The sequence below is a fragment of the Eublepharis macularius genome, chromosome 6, assembly GCF_028583425.1.
Source record: "Eublepharis macularius isolate TG4126 chromosome 6, MPM_Emac_v1.0, whole genome shotgun sequence".
Lineage (NCBI taxonomy): Eukaryota > Metazoa > Chordata > Lepidosauria > Squamata > Eublepharidae > Eublepharis > Eublepharis macularius.
In genome coordinates this window covers 81,633,842-81,651,252 of record NC_072795.1, presented here as the reverse complement: position 1 = coordinate 81,651,252, position 17,411 = coordinate 81,633,842, and the positions used below count along the sequence as shown (strand labels likewise).

Genomic DNA, 17,411 nt, shown 5'->3' with positions numbered 1-17,411 from the left:
TTATTGTTTGTTTTATCTGCCATGGCAACTTGCTGGGTAACCTTAGGCCAGTCACGTGCACTCAGCCTAACATACATTACAGGGTTGTTATTAGGATAAAATGGTGGAAAGTAGAATGATGTAAGCCGCTTTGGGTCACCATTGAGGAGAAAGGCAGGGTATAAATTAAGTAAATAAAGTAAATAAAAGAAAAAAAGTTTATATGCTTCCGATTCATTGAAAGTCACCTCCCTGGGTCGTTTTTCCTGGAAAACCTGCAAAGATGTTAGTTTAAATAAACTGTATAATAAAATGCTGCTGGTTTGGGGATACACTCAGAGGTATTATTTCATTGATACACTAACTTATACAGATTTAGTCAATTGTATTAAAAACAAACTTATTTAATTTGCTGAGAGCCCTGTTTGTCACTGTTACATATATTGTCAAAACTCAAGATTCTGCTAGTTGCTTACCTGGATTACTTCTGTTACAGTGCAATCCTCAGAAGAGTTACCCTAGTCAGACTGGAGTAACTCTGTTTAGGATTGCACATTTAGAAATATAGAAAGCATAGGATTTGAATGATTTCATTAATTTTACTTTCCCAGTTGAGAGTGCGAGTACTTTATTGAACTTCTGGTGCCATTTATGCTGGGTAGTATTTTATCAGTTTTTTCATTGTTGGAAAAGTAGGGGTTACTTTTAACCATCAAAAAGGCTATGCCAGGGATTGGGGCTACATTTGGCAAAGGCTACATGGGGCAGTGGCTGTACCAAGGAGGAGAATTGGAAGAGATCAAGCAGAAAAGCTAGTAGGATCCAATCCATTGTGTCTGAATTGTAGATATATTAACTCATGTGAATTGATATGAGCACCTTTAACTAAAACACTATCCAATTATATATGCAATAATAACTTTATATTCAGTATACTTTTGTTAAGAATTCTAGTAATGTTTTTGTGTTTCAGATTGCTAATTTTTGGATCTTATGAGAGGGAAGCAACAGTTCACTGCACACTTGAACTGAGCAGCAATGTATGGGAAGAAAAACAAAGAACTTCCATCAAGATGGTAAATTGCATATAATATTTTGTATTACTGTTAGTTGCTGGAGCCATGTTTTATTTGTCTACAGCTTAAGTATCTCACTACGTTTTGTTAAAACAAACCATATGCAATTTATATCGTGGAGTATATTTTTACCTCAAGCCACGTTTCAGTGTATTTTGTGGTTAGAAATGTCCCACAGTTTTTCTTGTGGTGGCAGTAGTCATTGTGTTTTACAGTATCAAAATATTCAGAGACATTTTCAGATGTCTCTTCTGAGTATAATTCACGTATCTCTTTTTTTATATTGAATCACACCAGTTCACTGTCATGGTACCTATGCAGTTACAAATGGGTTCTATGCATGCATAGGCCAACCATGGAGAAATTTTAGAAGCTCTAAAGAAGCAGAGTGGATTATTTTCTCATTCTGCATGCTGTTTTTCCATTTTTTTTTTCAGAATGAAGAAGAGGGGGAAGAGTGCCCTTCCCTCAGTTCTTTCTGCTGCTGCTGAAAGAGGTTGTCTCTACTTGAAGCTTCTTTTTCAGAAAATTTTACTTTCTTTTGAGAAAGGAGAAGTTTATTTTCTCCTGAAGAGAATAGGGTAGAATTTTTCCTTTGACAGAAATATTTTTAAATGAGCAAACAGCCACTAAATATGGCTCAAAAAGCTCTTTTTAAAAATATATATTATCTTCTGGGATGAAAATTCCTCAGTCTAAGCATACACTTTGCCTACTCTGCCTTAATGAGAATTATGTACTCAGATACTCTGTTTGCAAACACTTTACACTAAAGGCAAGACATGACTGGAAACCCCCCTCCCCCCGCCTTAAGTCCGTATTTTAGGAAACAACTCTGTCTACCACTGCTCCAGAAAGCTGTCCTAGCCCAGCACCTCTTCAGACTTCTGAGAGGCAGGCATGTTCTTCATTGGGCAGAACACACCAAAGTCATTCTGATAAACTCTTCTGGTTTAAGCAAGCCTGGTTTCTCATTCTTCTAGCAATGTCTCAGGGCCTCTACTACATTTTACCTCTGGAGGTCAGTCTTCTTTTTCAGGAACTGTTCTTGCACCTGAATATTTCCAGGCTTCATTTGGCCCCTGTGGCTGAGCGCAGGACTCTAATCTGGAGAACCGGGTTTGATTCCCCCCTCCTCCACTTGAAGCCAGCTGGGTGACCTTGGGCTAGTCACAGTTCTCTGGAGCTCTCTCAGCCCCACCCACCTCACAGGGTGTTTTGTTGTGGGGATGATAATGGCATACTTTGTAAACCGCTCTGAGTGGGCATTAAGCTGTCGTGAAGGGCGGTATATAAATTGAATGTTTTTGTTGTTGTTGTTGTTGTTGTTGTTGTTGTTGTACAGAAAAGTACACGGTGAGGTAGAAATTAACTGCAAGCCCCTCTATCATCCCAATGTTAGAACATTGTAATATGTGCAGACCAAAAAGAGAGGCACTGGCAAAATGGTTGACATCATCTTCTCCCAGGGATCCCACAGCAGAAACGGGGGCATTTTTCTAAGTACAGAAATAAAAACCAGACACCACTTTGATTCAACTCTCTCAAGTGCAAAAGTACAGAAGCCCAAAATGGATCTAATCCTTACAGATTGAATACCCAGAAAACTTGCTTCCAGTGAGCATGCGGAAAAGCCCATCCTTCTCTCCTGCCCTTCTGTGGACTGTTCTCTTCTGCAGAATTGAATAATAGATTATACAAAGGCTCTTCCTCCACACATTCAGAACAGGCATATGACCTGGCCATCAAATGGAGGTGGGACGGCTCATGCATGCTCTGCACATGTCTGGTCAGTCAAAACACAGATGGGTCATCTATACAAGACTACTGTGCTTAATTAATAGGTTGTATCCAACAAGCATTTTTGCTGTTGAAAAGGAAGAAGAGATGCCTTTGACCACCCAGAACAACTGTGCTGGGAATCATAGGACCTGTATGCACAAAAACTACATGTGATAAGAGCTGTAATAAAGAGGGCAATTGGGCAAGTTTGAGTGAAAAAGATGGTCAGATTCCCCCCACTTTGTATGCTTCCTCTGTTGAAGCAAAGGAACTGATGAAGTGTAACCTTGGGCCAGTCATTATCTTTCGGTCTCATTTATTGTGTGTAGTTGTTGGGAGGGAAGAATGAGGGTGGTGGGGCATTTATACAACCTTCAGTTTCTTGGAGGAAGGGTAGGGTATAAATGTGAGGAACGAATAGGAAAAAAGTATGATGCACATAGAAACAAAAAAAATTATCCTGTTACTATTAAGAGCAAGTTAACTTTCATGTATTGTTTGAGTAGGGTCTGGGTGATGTGAGGGAATCCTTAGGAGCCTGTGGTGGCTCTTGGCAGCCCTGCTTGTTTCTAGTATACTTTCTGTAGATATGTGTTCTTGCTTAACCTTCCTCTACTTGAATTGAGATAGGGTTTTTGCTCTTTAACACAGAGATTTTGATGGCATTTCAGTCATTTTTTTATATTCATTTTTTGTCTTCCTGTGCTCACATAGTCAAAAGTAAAATGATCAGTTAACTTTTGGCTGAGAGAAGAGTCCAATGAAATTTAACAGTTTGAACATACTTAAATATTACTTCATTTTCTCATTTTGGATAGTTATATATTTTGACAGCAGGTGGCAGTGTTGCTATTCATATACCTAGCTTTAGGAAAAGAATTGGGCGTGGATTGCAGCAAATAAATGAGTCTGCTGTTAAATTAGTTTTTTGTACTCAAAATCTTTTCCTTAGAGCATTATGCTGATACAACTACCATATTCTTCATTCTTAAATCAATAGAATACTTAAAGCAGCTCAAACTACTATTGAAAGTATTCTGATTTTTTTTTCTGGTTAGCCTATTCACTCTCTGGGTTGACAAGAGACAGGATTAAGATTGATGACTTGTCTCTGAGGAGACAGCAAGGTGTTTTGTTTTGTTTTTTGCTTGAGCCAAAAGAAAGAAGTTAAATTTTTCATTCCATCCTTAAGAAATTTAGATGGGACAAATTAGCTGGGAGCACTCTGTGAGCAGCAAGCTGCTCAGGTAGGGAAATAGTTAATGGGTTGCTCACCTCTTCTGCATGAGGCAGTAAAACTTTCAGAGGTGTTGTAGATGGATCTGGGAGACTCAGGTTCAAATTGCTGCTTTATAATGGAAGGTCACTGGGTAGCCTTGAGCCAGACACACACATTCAGTCTAACCTCACAGGATTGTTAGGGTAGCTGTTAGGACTGCCTAATCATTCACCCTGAGCTGGGTTTTCCTACAGCTCATTGCACAGGTACACAAAGTTGCTTTATATTGAGTCAGACTCTTGGTATGTTGAGGTCAATATCATCTACTCTGACCAGCAGCTGCTCTTCAGAGCCCTGGGCATATACATCACCTATCTGATCTTGCTAGGGATTGAACTTGGAACTTTCTAAATGTAAAGCTACAGCCCCTTATCTTCCAGGAGGCTGAACAGTTGCACTTATTAGTATCATCCTCTAATATAAAAAGCAGATCTACCTCAGCAGTAATGGTCATGTGGTGAAGTTGATTCCACAGTTCTTTGCCAACATTCTTTTATCCTACCTGGATCTAAATCTCATTCCAAAGGTGTACACCAGGCCCCCTTTGAAACCCATCTCTTCTAGGATGCCAGAGTGGAGGGATAAGACTTAGAGTGTCTGGACACCAGAAAGGAAATCATGGACATTTTTAGATCTGGTGGGAAAACTTGAGCAGTGATTTCAAACTAGACTTTTCTCCTTGTTCTTTTAGTAGACTTTTAGCCGAAGTTTTAAAAATCCTATAGCTAACCTTTCAAAAGGAAGAAAATGAGGAACTACAATTCTCATAATGGGTTTGCATACGCTTTTTATAACGTACTAGACTACTATATAGCATATATGCTAATGCACTATACTACTACTGTGTACTGCTGTAAGTATGCTTGGTAGTTTGGTGTCATGTGATACGTCAATCTGCTTATATTTTGTTCAGCATTGTTTTCAGTTCTGTATTGGATCTCTGCTTGTTGTTATAATTTCTGCAATCTAGAAAGTGGCATTCACAACAGCCTTTACTACTGCAAGCCATGTAGGGCTTTAAAGGCCAAAACGAACACCTTGAATTGCACTTTGGAATAATATAGAGGTTATGCTCCTGATAGCTGGCCCTAACTAGCAGTTTAGCTGCAGCCTTCTGCACTAGCTTCAGCTTCTGAACACTCTTCAGGGTGTAGTACACAACCGCTGCTTCGAATGTCCCTTTAGCCAATCATAATAAGACAGACACGGAGTCCTGCAGATGAAGCAATCTATAACCATTTATTAAATGATGGAGGAAAAACAGGGTTTCTCACCTGTAACTGTTGATCGTCGAGTCTCTTCTGTGCAGACACACATTGGGACTGCGCAGGCGCAGGCCAGCCGCGGAAAAGATTTTTCTAGCTTTTAGAGATGTGAAGGGGACGTTCGGATCCACCGCGCATGTGCGTTGGTGTTCCCGCCAATTTTGAATGCATATATATCCGAACGTCCCCGGCATTCCCTCAGTTCACCTGAGCCGCCGGAGAAACTAAGTTAACCAAACACTCACAGCGGGGCAGGCGGGAGGGAATGTGTGTCTGCACAGAAGAGACTCGACGATCAACAGTTACAGGTGAGAAACCCTGTTTATCGTCTTCGTCCTTCTGTGCAGCCCCACATTGGGAGAGTAACTAGCATCTCACCAATGGGGGCGGGTGTGAGTGTCTACTTGAACAAGGACTGCAGGACAGCTGTGCCAACAGCCGAGTCACGTCGTGCATGCACGTCCACAGAGTAATGCCGGATGAAAGTGTCTGCAGAGGACCATGTCGCAGCTTGGCAGACGTCCTGGAGCGGCACCCCTCGCAGGAAGGCAGCAGAAGCAGCTTGCGCTCGAGTGGAATGAGCGGTAACCAACAAGGGACACTGGACTCCAGCATGCTGATAGCAAAGTTTAATCGTAGACACAATCCAGCGAGAGATGGACTGGGCAGAAGCAGGTGAGCCCTTGCGAGGGCCAGAGTAACACACAAACAGGGCAGGAGATTTCCTGAAACATTTGGTGCGGTGCAAATAAAACAATAAAGCACGCTTTACATCCAATGTGTGTAGAGCTCGTTCCCCTGGGGATGAGGGTGTTGGAAAAAAGGAAGGGAGGAACACCTTTTGCTGTAGGTGAAATCTGGAGACTACCTTGGGCAGAAACTCCATGCTAGTGTGGAGCATGACAGTACCAGGGAAAAACTGCAGGAAGGGAGGGTCACACCGCAGGGCAGACAGCTCCCCAACACGCCTAGAGGACGTGATTGCCACCAGGAAAGCCACCTTCTGAGTGAGCAAAGGCAGGGGACAAGAAGATAGAGGCTCAAAGGGCTGGAGCATCAGCTGGGAGAGAACCAGGGAGAGACTCCATTGCGGAATGGGATGGGCCCTAGGAGGGAAGGTCTTGAACAGGCCCTTCAGGAACTGCTTGGAAAGCCAGTGAGTAAAAACTGTCTTCCCATCAATCTGCTCATGGAAGGCAGAGATTGCAGCCATGTGGACCTTAACACTGGAAAACGCAAGGCCCTGGGAGCAGAGTTCCAGGAGGTAGTCCAGGATGACAGGAAGCGGGCAATTAAAGGGAGAAACCCCCTTCGGGGCCAACCACTTGGAGAAACGTAACCACTTCCTCTGGTAGGACAACCTGGTGGACGGTTTCCGGGCATTCAAGATCACCCCAAGCACTCCAGAGGAGAGGCTCACTCCCGGTTGCCCAGAAGCCAGGCAGTCAGATTCAGTACAGCCACATCGTGATGCCACACCCCGTCCCTGGTTAAGAGGTCCGGGGCGTGAGGCAGGGGGAGGCATCGCCCCTGGGACAGGGAAAGTAAAAGGGGGAACCAATCCTGGCGAGGCCACCGAGGGGCAACGAGGATACAGTGGGTTCGGAAGGCCCCGATCCTGGAAAGAACCTTGTACAGGAGCGGGAAGGGCGGGAAGGCATAAAAGAGCCCTGGGGACCAAGGTATTTGGAAGGCATCCCCTAGGGAGTGGCGGCCAATGCCGGCCCGGGAGCAGAACAGCAGGGCCTGTTTGTTGCGGGCAGTGGCGAAGAGGTCGACCAAAGGCATGCCCCATGTGCGGAAAACCTGGTCGAGGTAAACCCTGTTTAGGGACCACTCGTGCTGAGGCAGAAACACCCTGCTCAGTGCATCCGCCGAGGTGTTGAGATCTCCGGCAATGTGCACGGCTCTGGGAAGGACGTTGTTGACCATGGCCCAATTCCATAGAGTCGTTGCCTCCTTGCAGAGCTTGAGCGAGACCGTTCCCCCCTGCTTGTTGAGGTAGTAGCAGGCCGTGGTATTGTCCGACAGGACCTGAACCCTCCTGTTCCGAATGGCATCTGCAAAAGAAGCGAGGGAGTAACGGATCGCCCTAAGCTCAAGAAGGTTGATATGCATGGATGCCTCAGATGGGGACCAGATGCCCTGAGCCGAAAGCTGTCCACAGCGCCCTCCCCATCCCAAGTTGGAGGCATCGGTATAAACTGTGACCTCAGCTAGGAAGGGGCCGAAAGGACAACCTTCAGACAGGTTTTCAGGGACAGTCCACCAGGCCAGAGAGCGCAGCACTACCCTGGGGATGGAAAACCTCTGATGCTGACCCATGGTGAGGGGGTTGTACCTCCGGACAAACCAGTTTTGCAGAGGCCTCATACGCAGGCGCGCAAAGAAAACCACCCCTGTGGAGGAGGCCATAAGGCCCAACAGAGTCTGAATCAAAAGGGCCGTCTGGTACCGACAATGCATAAAATGCCGGGCTAAAGCGGAAAGCCTGGCCAACCGGTCCGGGGGCAGGTAGGCTCTGCCCCGCAGGGAATCGAAATGGACCCCAATAAACCTAATGGCCATGCCCGGGGCCAGGATAGACTTATCCCCATTAACCACCAAGCCCAACCTAGCCAGCACGGACAAGGTGAGGGCAATATGGGCCTGGAGAGAGTCAGGCGAGGGTCCCACCAGGAGCCAGTCATCCAAGTACGGGTAGATAAAGCAACCCTGGGACCGCAGGTATGCCACTACGGTGGCCATGCACTTCGTGAATACCCTGGGTGCAGAGGCCAGCCCAAAGGGCAATACGGTATATTCATACACAGAATCCCCATACACAAACCGCAGGTATTTCCTGTGGCCCTCAAAGATAGAAATGTGGAAGTAGGCATCCTTCAAGTCTAGAATGGCTAACCAGACGCCCACCTCCAGGAGCTCAATGACCCGTGCCAGGGTTAGCATCCGAAACTTTTCAACCTTCAAATAACCGTTGAGGCCTCTAAGGTCTAAGATGGGCCGGGAACCTCCACCCTTTTTATCCACAAGGAAGTATCTGGAGTAAAATCCCCATGGGGAAGTAGAGACATTGACCACCCGGACAGCACCTTTGTTAACCAACTCCATAACATTATTGTGTAATACAACATCACAACATGTAGAACAACGGGGAGGGAGAGAGAGAGGAGGTGCATCTGTAAACATTAACTTGTAACCATGGGCCACAATGGACAGGACCCAAGTGTCAGAAGTAACACGTTGCCAACAGGGCAAAAAAGGCCGAAGCCTGTCCAGAAACTGGGCAGCAGAGGAAGTGTCCTCGGAGGCCAACAGGGGAGCGTTCAGGCTTAGTCAGAAGACCGAGGGCTTCTGCACCGAGGTCGAAGGCTTGGGCGAAGAGGGCTGTTGCCTGCCCTTGGACCGGCCGGAGCGCCTGGAAGAGTGACGCTGCTGGGCTGAATAGGATCGGTGACCGTAGGACTGGCCCGAGAAGAAGCGCCCTTGACGCTGCTGGTAAGGCTGGTAAGGGGTCTGGTAGGATCGGAACCGACCATAGCGATACCTCGGACCCGACGACTGAGCTGAGGGGGCGACTCCGAGGGACTTGGCCGTCTGCTGATTCTTTTTCATCAGGGAGAGGGACTCATCCGTCTTCTCCGAGAAGAGCTGGGGCCCCTCGAATGGGAAATCCTCCACTTTCGCCTTCTTCTCTGGCGGCAGGGCAGTGGACCGGAGCCAGGCGTGTCGACGCAGGACCACTGAAGTCGCCATCGAGCGCACCGCGGAATCGGCAGCATCCTTGCCCGCTGTCATCTGCTGTTTTGACAGCCGTATGGCCTCCGCCTGAAGGGCCTTCACCAAGTGGCAGCGATCCTCGGGGAGATCGGAAAGGTAAGAGGACAGCCGTTTCCAGAGGAACAGATTGTAGGACCCCATTATGGCCTGGAAGTTGGCAATACGGAATCCCAAAGACGCGGACGAGTAGAGTTTCCTGCCCATGCCATCCAGCTTTCTGCCTTCTCGGTCCGCCGGGGCCGACGAGGAACCGGAACGGAACCGAGCCTGACCCTCCTCAGCCACGATGGACGAGGGTTTCGGATGACTGTAGAGGTACGGGCAATCATCCTGTTTTAAACGGTAGTACCTCTCTACCTTCTTTGCCGTCGCGGACACGGACGCCGGTGTTTGCCAGAGCGCGAGAGCGCTGTCAACAAAATCCTCCACAGGGGGAAACGCCACCGACGCGGGGGACCCGGAATACAGCGCCTCCAGCAGCTTACTCTTGGGCTTGGAGGTCGTGGAGGAGACGTCTATCTCCAGCGCGGCGGCCATCCGCATCATTTGCTCGGAGAACAGCCTGTAGTCGTCATTCGGGGACGACGAACGGGGCCCACCCACGGTGTCATCCGGGGAAGGATCAGAGGCCGCGTCCGAAGAGCACTCTGACGGGGACGCCAGACCTTCCTCATCCTCGGAATCTGAAAACTCCGGCGAGGTTTGCGTTGGAACCGAAGACCGGTGAGCGGTCGGGACCGACGGACAAGCCGCAGGAACCGACGGTCGCAGAGGCAAGCCAGGAGGTGGAGGAGCGGATGCCGGGAGCCCGACTGGCTGAGCCGGAACGGAAACCATCGGAACCGAAGGATGCTGCAGGAAGGGCAGCGACTGTTGGAACCACGCCACAAAATCCTGCCAGGAGGTCATGTTCCCAATCCCTGCGACAGGCTGACAAGGGGGCAGAGGAGCAGGCACCGGGGCAGGCCAGCGAAGAGGCATCGGAACCGACGAGGTAGACGGCAATGGAACGGAGGCCTCCGAAGGCGCCGGGGCGGGGAAGGCAGGGAACGTTCGAATGACTGGAACGGTTCCGTGAAAGACGGGAACGGCACGAATTCCTCGGGAACCGACGGAGGAGGCGTGCAAGGAGGAGACGGGGTGTGGAGACTCACCACATCGTCAGGGATCAGGACCGGTCCAGATGGAGTACCAGGTTGCACAGTCGGAGCCGGGGATAAAGTACGGCCCTTGGTCCTCGATTTCGTCTTGGCCTTCTTGGGCTGGGGTTCCGAAGCAGCCTCTGCGGCCGAAGGCTTGGAGGAGGACTTCGGCTTGGATGCGGAACGCTTCTTGGCCTTCCGGTCGGAAGGACGATCCCCGGAACCGGAGTCAGGTCGGGCCTCCGGAACGGGTTGCCCTGTCGGTTCCGTGGGGAGCTGCTCTGGCGACTTACGAGACGGCGCCGGCGGCGGAGCGGGGTCTATCTCCCGAAGAGCCCGATGGCTTGGGGGGGAGAAGGTTAGCATCCCACAAGAAGGCACGGAGCCTGGCCTTCCGATCACTCCTTGCCTTCGGGGTGAAGGACATACAGATGGAGCAGCGCTCGACAACATGCCCCTCGCCCAGGCAGATGAGGCAGAGCTCATGGCCGTCCGAGTGCGTCATTTTAGTGCCGCACTTAAGACACTTCTTAAACAAAGAAGTTTGGGACATAACGAACGGTATCTCCCACCGACAAGGGAAAAAATACCGACTAGAAGATCACGATCCAAAAACTCCGAAGAGACGCTGAGAGAATAAACGCTAGACAATAGAACCTTTTCGTACGGCGGCGAAAAAGGAACTGAGGGAATGCCGGGGACGTTCGGATATATATGCATTCAAAATTGGCGGGAACACCGACGCGCATGCGCGGTGGATCCGAACGTCCCCTTCACATCTCTAAAAGCTAGAAAAATCTTTTCCGCGGCTGGCCTGCGCCTGCGCAGTCCCAATGTGGGGCTGCACAGAAGGACGAAGACGATCAGTAGTTACACAAAGAGTAGAGGTCCCCTCGTGCCCAATGCTCATCAAAGCTACAACAGCAGTACAAAGCAATTAATACCTTTTGGTTAATTATAATATTTGTTATTCTTTTGGCTCAGAAAATACAGTGGCCCCCATTGGCTCAAGTGGGCAACCACCCATCATGATACAAGTGTCTAAGCGTATTCTGATTGGAAGAAACAACTTAGGTCAACAGCATAGTTACAGCATTACCCGATTGCGATTTCTTATCTGTCCTTGGTTTTACCTCTGGAAGGAACATCTTCCTTCCTTTCTCACACATCTCTTTCATAGGCTTCTCATTCATGCCCATTCCTTTGGTCTATGTAACATTTAATAGCGGTGCCCCGGTGTCACTTGTTGCAACCTTGGGGGCTTCAAGTGGAGAATATTTCTCTGGGTTCTGTGGGAAAGAAGCACTCTCCTCCCCTGGAATGTGCTTACAATTACATTCAGTCCCCCTTCTCTGTGGTTTCCCTCTCTCAGCCTTGAGAGAGGTTGCTAATCTAACTAGCTTTCATTGCAGCGTTTGGCATGGACAGTTTCACAAAGGGGTTTCTGTATCAAGTAAGAGACAAGTGTCAGGAATCAAACTGGTGCTTCTTAAACTTATTAAGCGCAATCTACCTGATAGCAAGCTTCACGGTACTTTGATCTTACATCTCACAGTGATTTACATGTGTAACATAAATTGTGCTTTGGTCTTTTGTTTCAAGTTTCATTTTCTTGCAAGTTGCGTTACAAATACTGCATTCGTTCCTGAGAATTGTAAAGGTGCATAACAGTAATAGAAGGCACATAAGGTTACATAAAATCTTTCATTAAATCCATTTCCCACAAAGTGTAGCACCACGTAGAGTGCATTTCAATAGTCCAGTCTAGGTGTAACTAAGGCATGGATCACTGTGGCTAGATCTGAAATAACCAGAAACAGGTGCAGCTAACACACCAGCTGAAGTTGGGAATAAGTACTATAAACCACTGCAGCCACCTGGTTTTCTAAGGTGACTGCTGTTTCAAGCGGCACTTCCAAGCTGCAAACCTGGCTTTTCAAGGGAACTATAACCCCCTCCAAGACAGAAGAGATCTCAAGTCTCTGGTCTGCCTTTCTGCTAACCAAGAGAACCTCTGTCTTGTCAGGATTCAGTTTCGGCTTGTTTGCTATCATCCAGCACATTACTGACTCCAAGCACCAGTTTAAAACATCAACAGCATCCTTGGAATTAGGTGGAAAAGAAAGCTACAGCTGAGTATCATCTGCATATTGATGTCACTGCAGCCAAAACCACCTCATGACCTCCTCCCCCGTGGCTTCATATAGATGTTAAACAGCATGAGGGATAAGATTGAACCTTGTGGAAATAGTATGGGGGATAAGAGTGAACTTGGGGATGTTGACTATATCCTTAATGTTATGTATTACAGTTAAACATACACACAACACTATAGTTTGTGTGTAGTATCATAGCAGAAGCTTGTGCTACAAAGAAAGTGACATGAACAGAGTCCATTGACCAGTTTTGCTAATAACAAGGCTTTTCTGGCACAAAAAAATCTTTCAGAGAGGAGGTATTTCTGCCAACAGAAGAGCCTCTTGTGTCAGTGAAAGGCTACTTTTATCCAAAAAGCACCTTTGTTAGTGGAACAGATCCAAGAGTTTCAAACGATTATTTTTACCATGAATTAAAATGGCTTGCTTTGTATGTTTTTTATTTATGATTTTTAATTAAATTTCAAAGTACTTTTTGTATGTAAAATTTTAAAAATAATGATGCCGTTTTGTTTTAGCAGATATTAAATGTTCATAAAATGTGACATTTTCAAAAAGGCTTTTTGCCTTAATGTCCCTTCTCTTCTTTAAAAGGATTAAAAACTGAAATGGCAGACCACAAGTCTATTAAAATCCTAACTGTGAGATATTTGATTAAATTGATGTAAAACTTATCATTACACCATTACTTTAATTTATTATCTTTTCAGTCATGGTTATTTTCATTTTTAACTGGACATAATAGGTTGCTTACCTGTAATTAATGTTCTTTGTTCATTTGTGCAGTTGCAATGACAGGAATTGGAACACATGCAGAATGCAGCTGGAAAAACTTATAGAACTAAGCTGTAGTGCTTGTTCCGCCTTTCTCAAACGCCTGGTAGAAACATGCAAGCTTAGAAGGGACAAAGCAGTGTTTTTAATTTTATGTATGTTTCTTAATATGGTTTTTAAATATTTGTTATTGTGAGTTTAAATGCAGGTTTCTGAAGAAAGGAGGGGGCTGGCTGGGTGAATGGGGTCTGCTCTGATTGGCTGGTAGATGTACTAGAGGGGATTCAGTGAACTGCAGTTTTTAGTCTGCTGAGGGAAAGGTTTGCAGTCAGACTCAAAGATTCTGACTAAATCAGGCAAACTGGAAGCCTGAAGGAGCTTTTATTCTGGTTAGGTCGGGCGGACTGGGTGTGCACCTGGCCCAGTCTGTGTATATCTGAGAGAAAGTGTCCAGTTCCGTCCAGTTAGGCAAGCTGTGTGGAAAGGCCTGAATGAATCCACATCTGTGTGGATGAGATGAGAGTTTATTCTGTTAGTGAAGATCTATGTGGAAAATTACCCTGTGTGACTGAGTCTGTGCATTTGCCTTTAAGATCTAATTCATAGTCCTGTCTTCTGTGCACACCCACGAGAACTGCACATGCGCAGGAAAGCCACAGATGTTCTAAAGCTCCTAAAGGTACAAGAAACTTACTTAGCTTTTTGCATGCTTTCCCCACAGGTGTAGCTATAAAAGGTGGGGCGAGTGGCTCCCTCCCTCTATTCTTCTTTAGCTGCTGCTGAAGAAGGATGTCTCTTCGCTCCTATCCTGGGTTCCTACATCTAGATGAGAGTTAGGGCCTTTGGCTCCATGGTTTCAAAGGCTCTCTTCAAGAAGTGTTCACATTGTGGGACTAAGATGGCCCAATCGGATGGGCATGACAAATGCCTGCTATGTCTGGGCAAAGGCCATCATGACACATTTGCCGTGTTTGGTCTGTAAACAATTTACACCTAAAGCGTGCCATGAAAGGACATAACAACTGAAAGCGGCTCTTTGGGAGTCAACCCTGAAGGGTGCCACTGACTCGCAGCATAATGCCACTGATAAAGCATCACAGCACCCATAATGGTCCTCCTCAGTTCCTCCAGCATGCTCAGCACCTTACTCCCGCTGAGAAGGACTGGTCAGTTCCAGTTATTCCTTTGATGGTTCTACCTCGGTGCCAATCAGAGCCACCTTTGGAAAAGGTTAAGCTCAAAGTGAAGCATGCTGATAAACCATGAACTTCAAAGTTGTAAAAGAGGAAAAAATCCTTCTCTTCAGCTCCAACTGCATTGGCTGCATCAAGTCTGCCCAGTGTTCTGAGAACTCCCATCACCAACCTGCAGACAGTGTTCCACTTTGGTTCCACCCTTTTGTAGGGTGATATTCTGGAAGTTGTAGAATTGTCAACAGCAATTTCTCCACTACTGCTGTCACCAATACAGCCTGTGGAAAGACAGGGCTTCCCTGGGCCCATCTGAGAATGACAATCACTTGGAACTGGCTCCTCATCATAGACCCCATTGGTTCCATTATTCTCCATATGGTTTCCTGTATCATTAAAACGCTTACGAATTTGAAGGTTCGCTGGGCATATAGCCGCCTCCTCATTACTTCTTCCATGACGAAGACCCTTTCGTTGTGGTTCACTCAGAACCTAGAAGTAAAACTAAGCCTACATCGGTTCCAGCCACAGTTCCTGAAGACAACACTTAGAACTGACATGAAACCACAGTATGCAGTAGGATGACGACTCCAACATCAGTTACGATTTTTGCGTCAGAACGTTCTCCCTCTGAGGCGGAGGACATCTTGGGTGATTCCCACCGTCCAATCAAGGAGGCGGGAACTAATTTTCTTCCTTTTCCTGTCTGGTGCGTGGGACACCCTCTCTTCAGTTCTGTTCCTGCCTCCAGGGAGAGCAGTCTAGGGGCAGCCGCCTACAAGATGGATGCCAGGGATTCTGAGGACAGCTTCCTAGATGACAGAGAGGAATGTTCCCCAGTATTTGCATTGAACGTGATGGGGATTGATGAATCCAGTGCCGACATGCCTCCCGGCTTGTATGTGCTCCTGGCAACGAGTCGGCACTGACATGCCTCCGCGGCTTGTGTGGTCTTCCAGCTAGAAGTTGAGAAGAGCTTCCAACGGCCCATCCCACTGAGCTGGAGCCAGAAGCAACTACACGCTCCTGCTCTGCAACTGGAGTTGGCATGTTACCTCAGCCCAGGCTTTTGGTGGGAAAAGACACCAGGAATCTCCTCAGCTCTGGAGCCACAGTGAATGCGTCCATGCCAACCTCCTGGCTGGAGATTCCACAGCAGGTTTTCCCCCCTCGGATCTAGCCCTGCCTTTACTATAGGACTCTCCCTGTATCATGGATAATATATGAAGGGCACAAACTTGCCTGTGTCTTTGAACCTCTTAACTTCCTAAGACTAACCATGAGGGAGGAAATATATAATCTCTGCTGGGCTGAAACCTCTGTTAATAGTGGTGTGGTGTCTACCTCCTCCTCCTCATTCCTCCATGGGTGAGGCTGTGGCTCAGTGGAAGAGCTTCTGTTTTGCATGCAGAAGGATCCAGGTTTGTTCCCCATTAACTCCAGTTAAAAAGATCAGGTAGATGATGGGAAAAAAAACTTTTCCTGATATCCTGGAGACCTGCTGCCAGTCTCGAGTTGACAACACTGACCTTGATGGACCAATGGTCTGAGTCGGAATAAGGCAACTTCTAATGTTCAACAGACATGGATCCCCACTGAACAAGGGGCTCGCTTTCAGAGAGCGTCTATGACAAAGAGAAGGAAGAATTCCTTCAGATGTGGAGGAGGAAGAATGATTTGTGGAGGAGCAGAGAATGATTTGGCACTCTCATTTAGACTCACCTCCACATTCCTTCAGATGTGGAGGAGCAGGGAATGATTTGACACTCTCATTTAGACTCACTCTGCTTAACTGTGTAGAAGTAGAACGGAAATCCTTCCTAAGATGGGGATATTCCAGAGAATACCTCCTCTGGGTTATCCTTTATTTACAGTACTTGTTAACACAACAGGTGTTTTTTCTCTCAGTATTGTCAGTTGCTGAATGATAAATTCAGTGTCACTACTTTGTGGTGTCACTTGAACTGAAGAGAGGGTGTCCCACACGCCAGACAGGAAGAGGAAGAAAATTAGTTCCTGCCTCCCTGATTGGACGGTGGGAATCACCGAAGATTTTCTCCTTTCCTCAGAGGAGAAGGACCCTTCACGATAAGTGTCCAAAAGTCCGATCTCCACCAGAATGTCTTACTGAGGATTCTACTGTGTCCCAAGTGAGGATCTCTGCTTGTAGACGGAGCAGTTAGTCTGGTTGGCTTTTCCGATCATGCTAGGCATGCTTCACGTAACAAAAGACGCATGGTCCACGCCGGCCTCGACTCTGGCAACATCAACAAAGCTGGACAATATGTATAAAATGAAACAATACATTGTCGAAGGCTTTCACGGCCGGAGAACGATGGCTGTTGTGGGTTTTCCGGGCTGTATTGCCGTGGTCTTAAGACCACGGCAATACAGCCCGGAAAACCCACAACAGCCATGAAACAATACAGTTCCAGTTTTCTATTGTTCATCCTCCTGCCAGTTCTATTGTCACCGAGACACTCTAAGGCAAGGGTCTCCAAAAAAAACACGGACCATTTGGCTCTGATCGATAAGGAGGGCAGAAAACCAGACAAACTGGGAGAAGGGTTTATGTTTCCATAGCCTTAACACCTTTAGAATTGGGAATTATGATGCTTTTATGGCCCGCTATCAGCTTTTCCTATAGGAAAAAATAGGCCCATGCATAAGCCTAATTCTGGATGATAAAGAAAGGCTAGCAAAAATTTTGCAAGGAGAAGCTCTACGGCTCTCCAAACAACAAATTAACACAGCCAGACATATTGGAGATTGCTCTTCCAGAGCTATGGCCTCCACAATTGTAATATGTAGACATGTGAGGCTCAAAACCATAGCATTAGCTCCTCACCATAAGATGAGCATAGAATACCTTCCCTTTGAAGGTATAGACCTTTTTTTGTCCACTATGGACGATGCACTGATATGATTAAAGGTGGCAGCACACTTTCTGGGTATCGCACCTCTTTACCCAAATCCGTTTAGACAAAA

At 46.9% G+C, this 17,411-nt stretch overlaps 1 protein-coding gene across 1 annotated transcript in view; it reads left to right on the top strand.

Annotated features, from left to right (window-relative positions):
- PDZD8 (PDZ domain containing 8) overlaps positions 1 to 17,411 on the top strand; it is a 104,264-nt gene that overhangs the window by 23,998 nt on the left and 62,855 nt on the right. Inside the window, exon 3 of the mRNA XM_054982822.1 lies at positions 953 to 1,055. Coding sequence (XP_054838797.1) covers positions 953 to 1,055 — 103 coding nt within the window. The remainder of the gene's footprint in view (positions 1 to 952; positions 1,056 to 17,411) is intronic.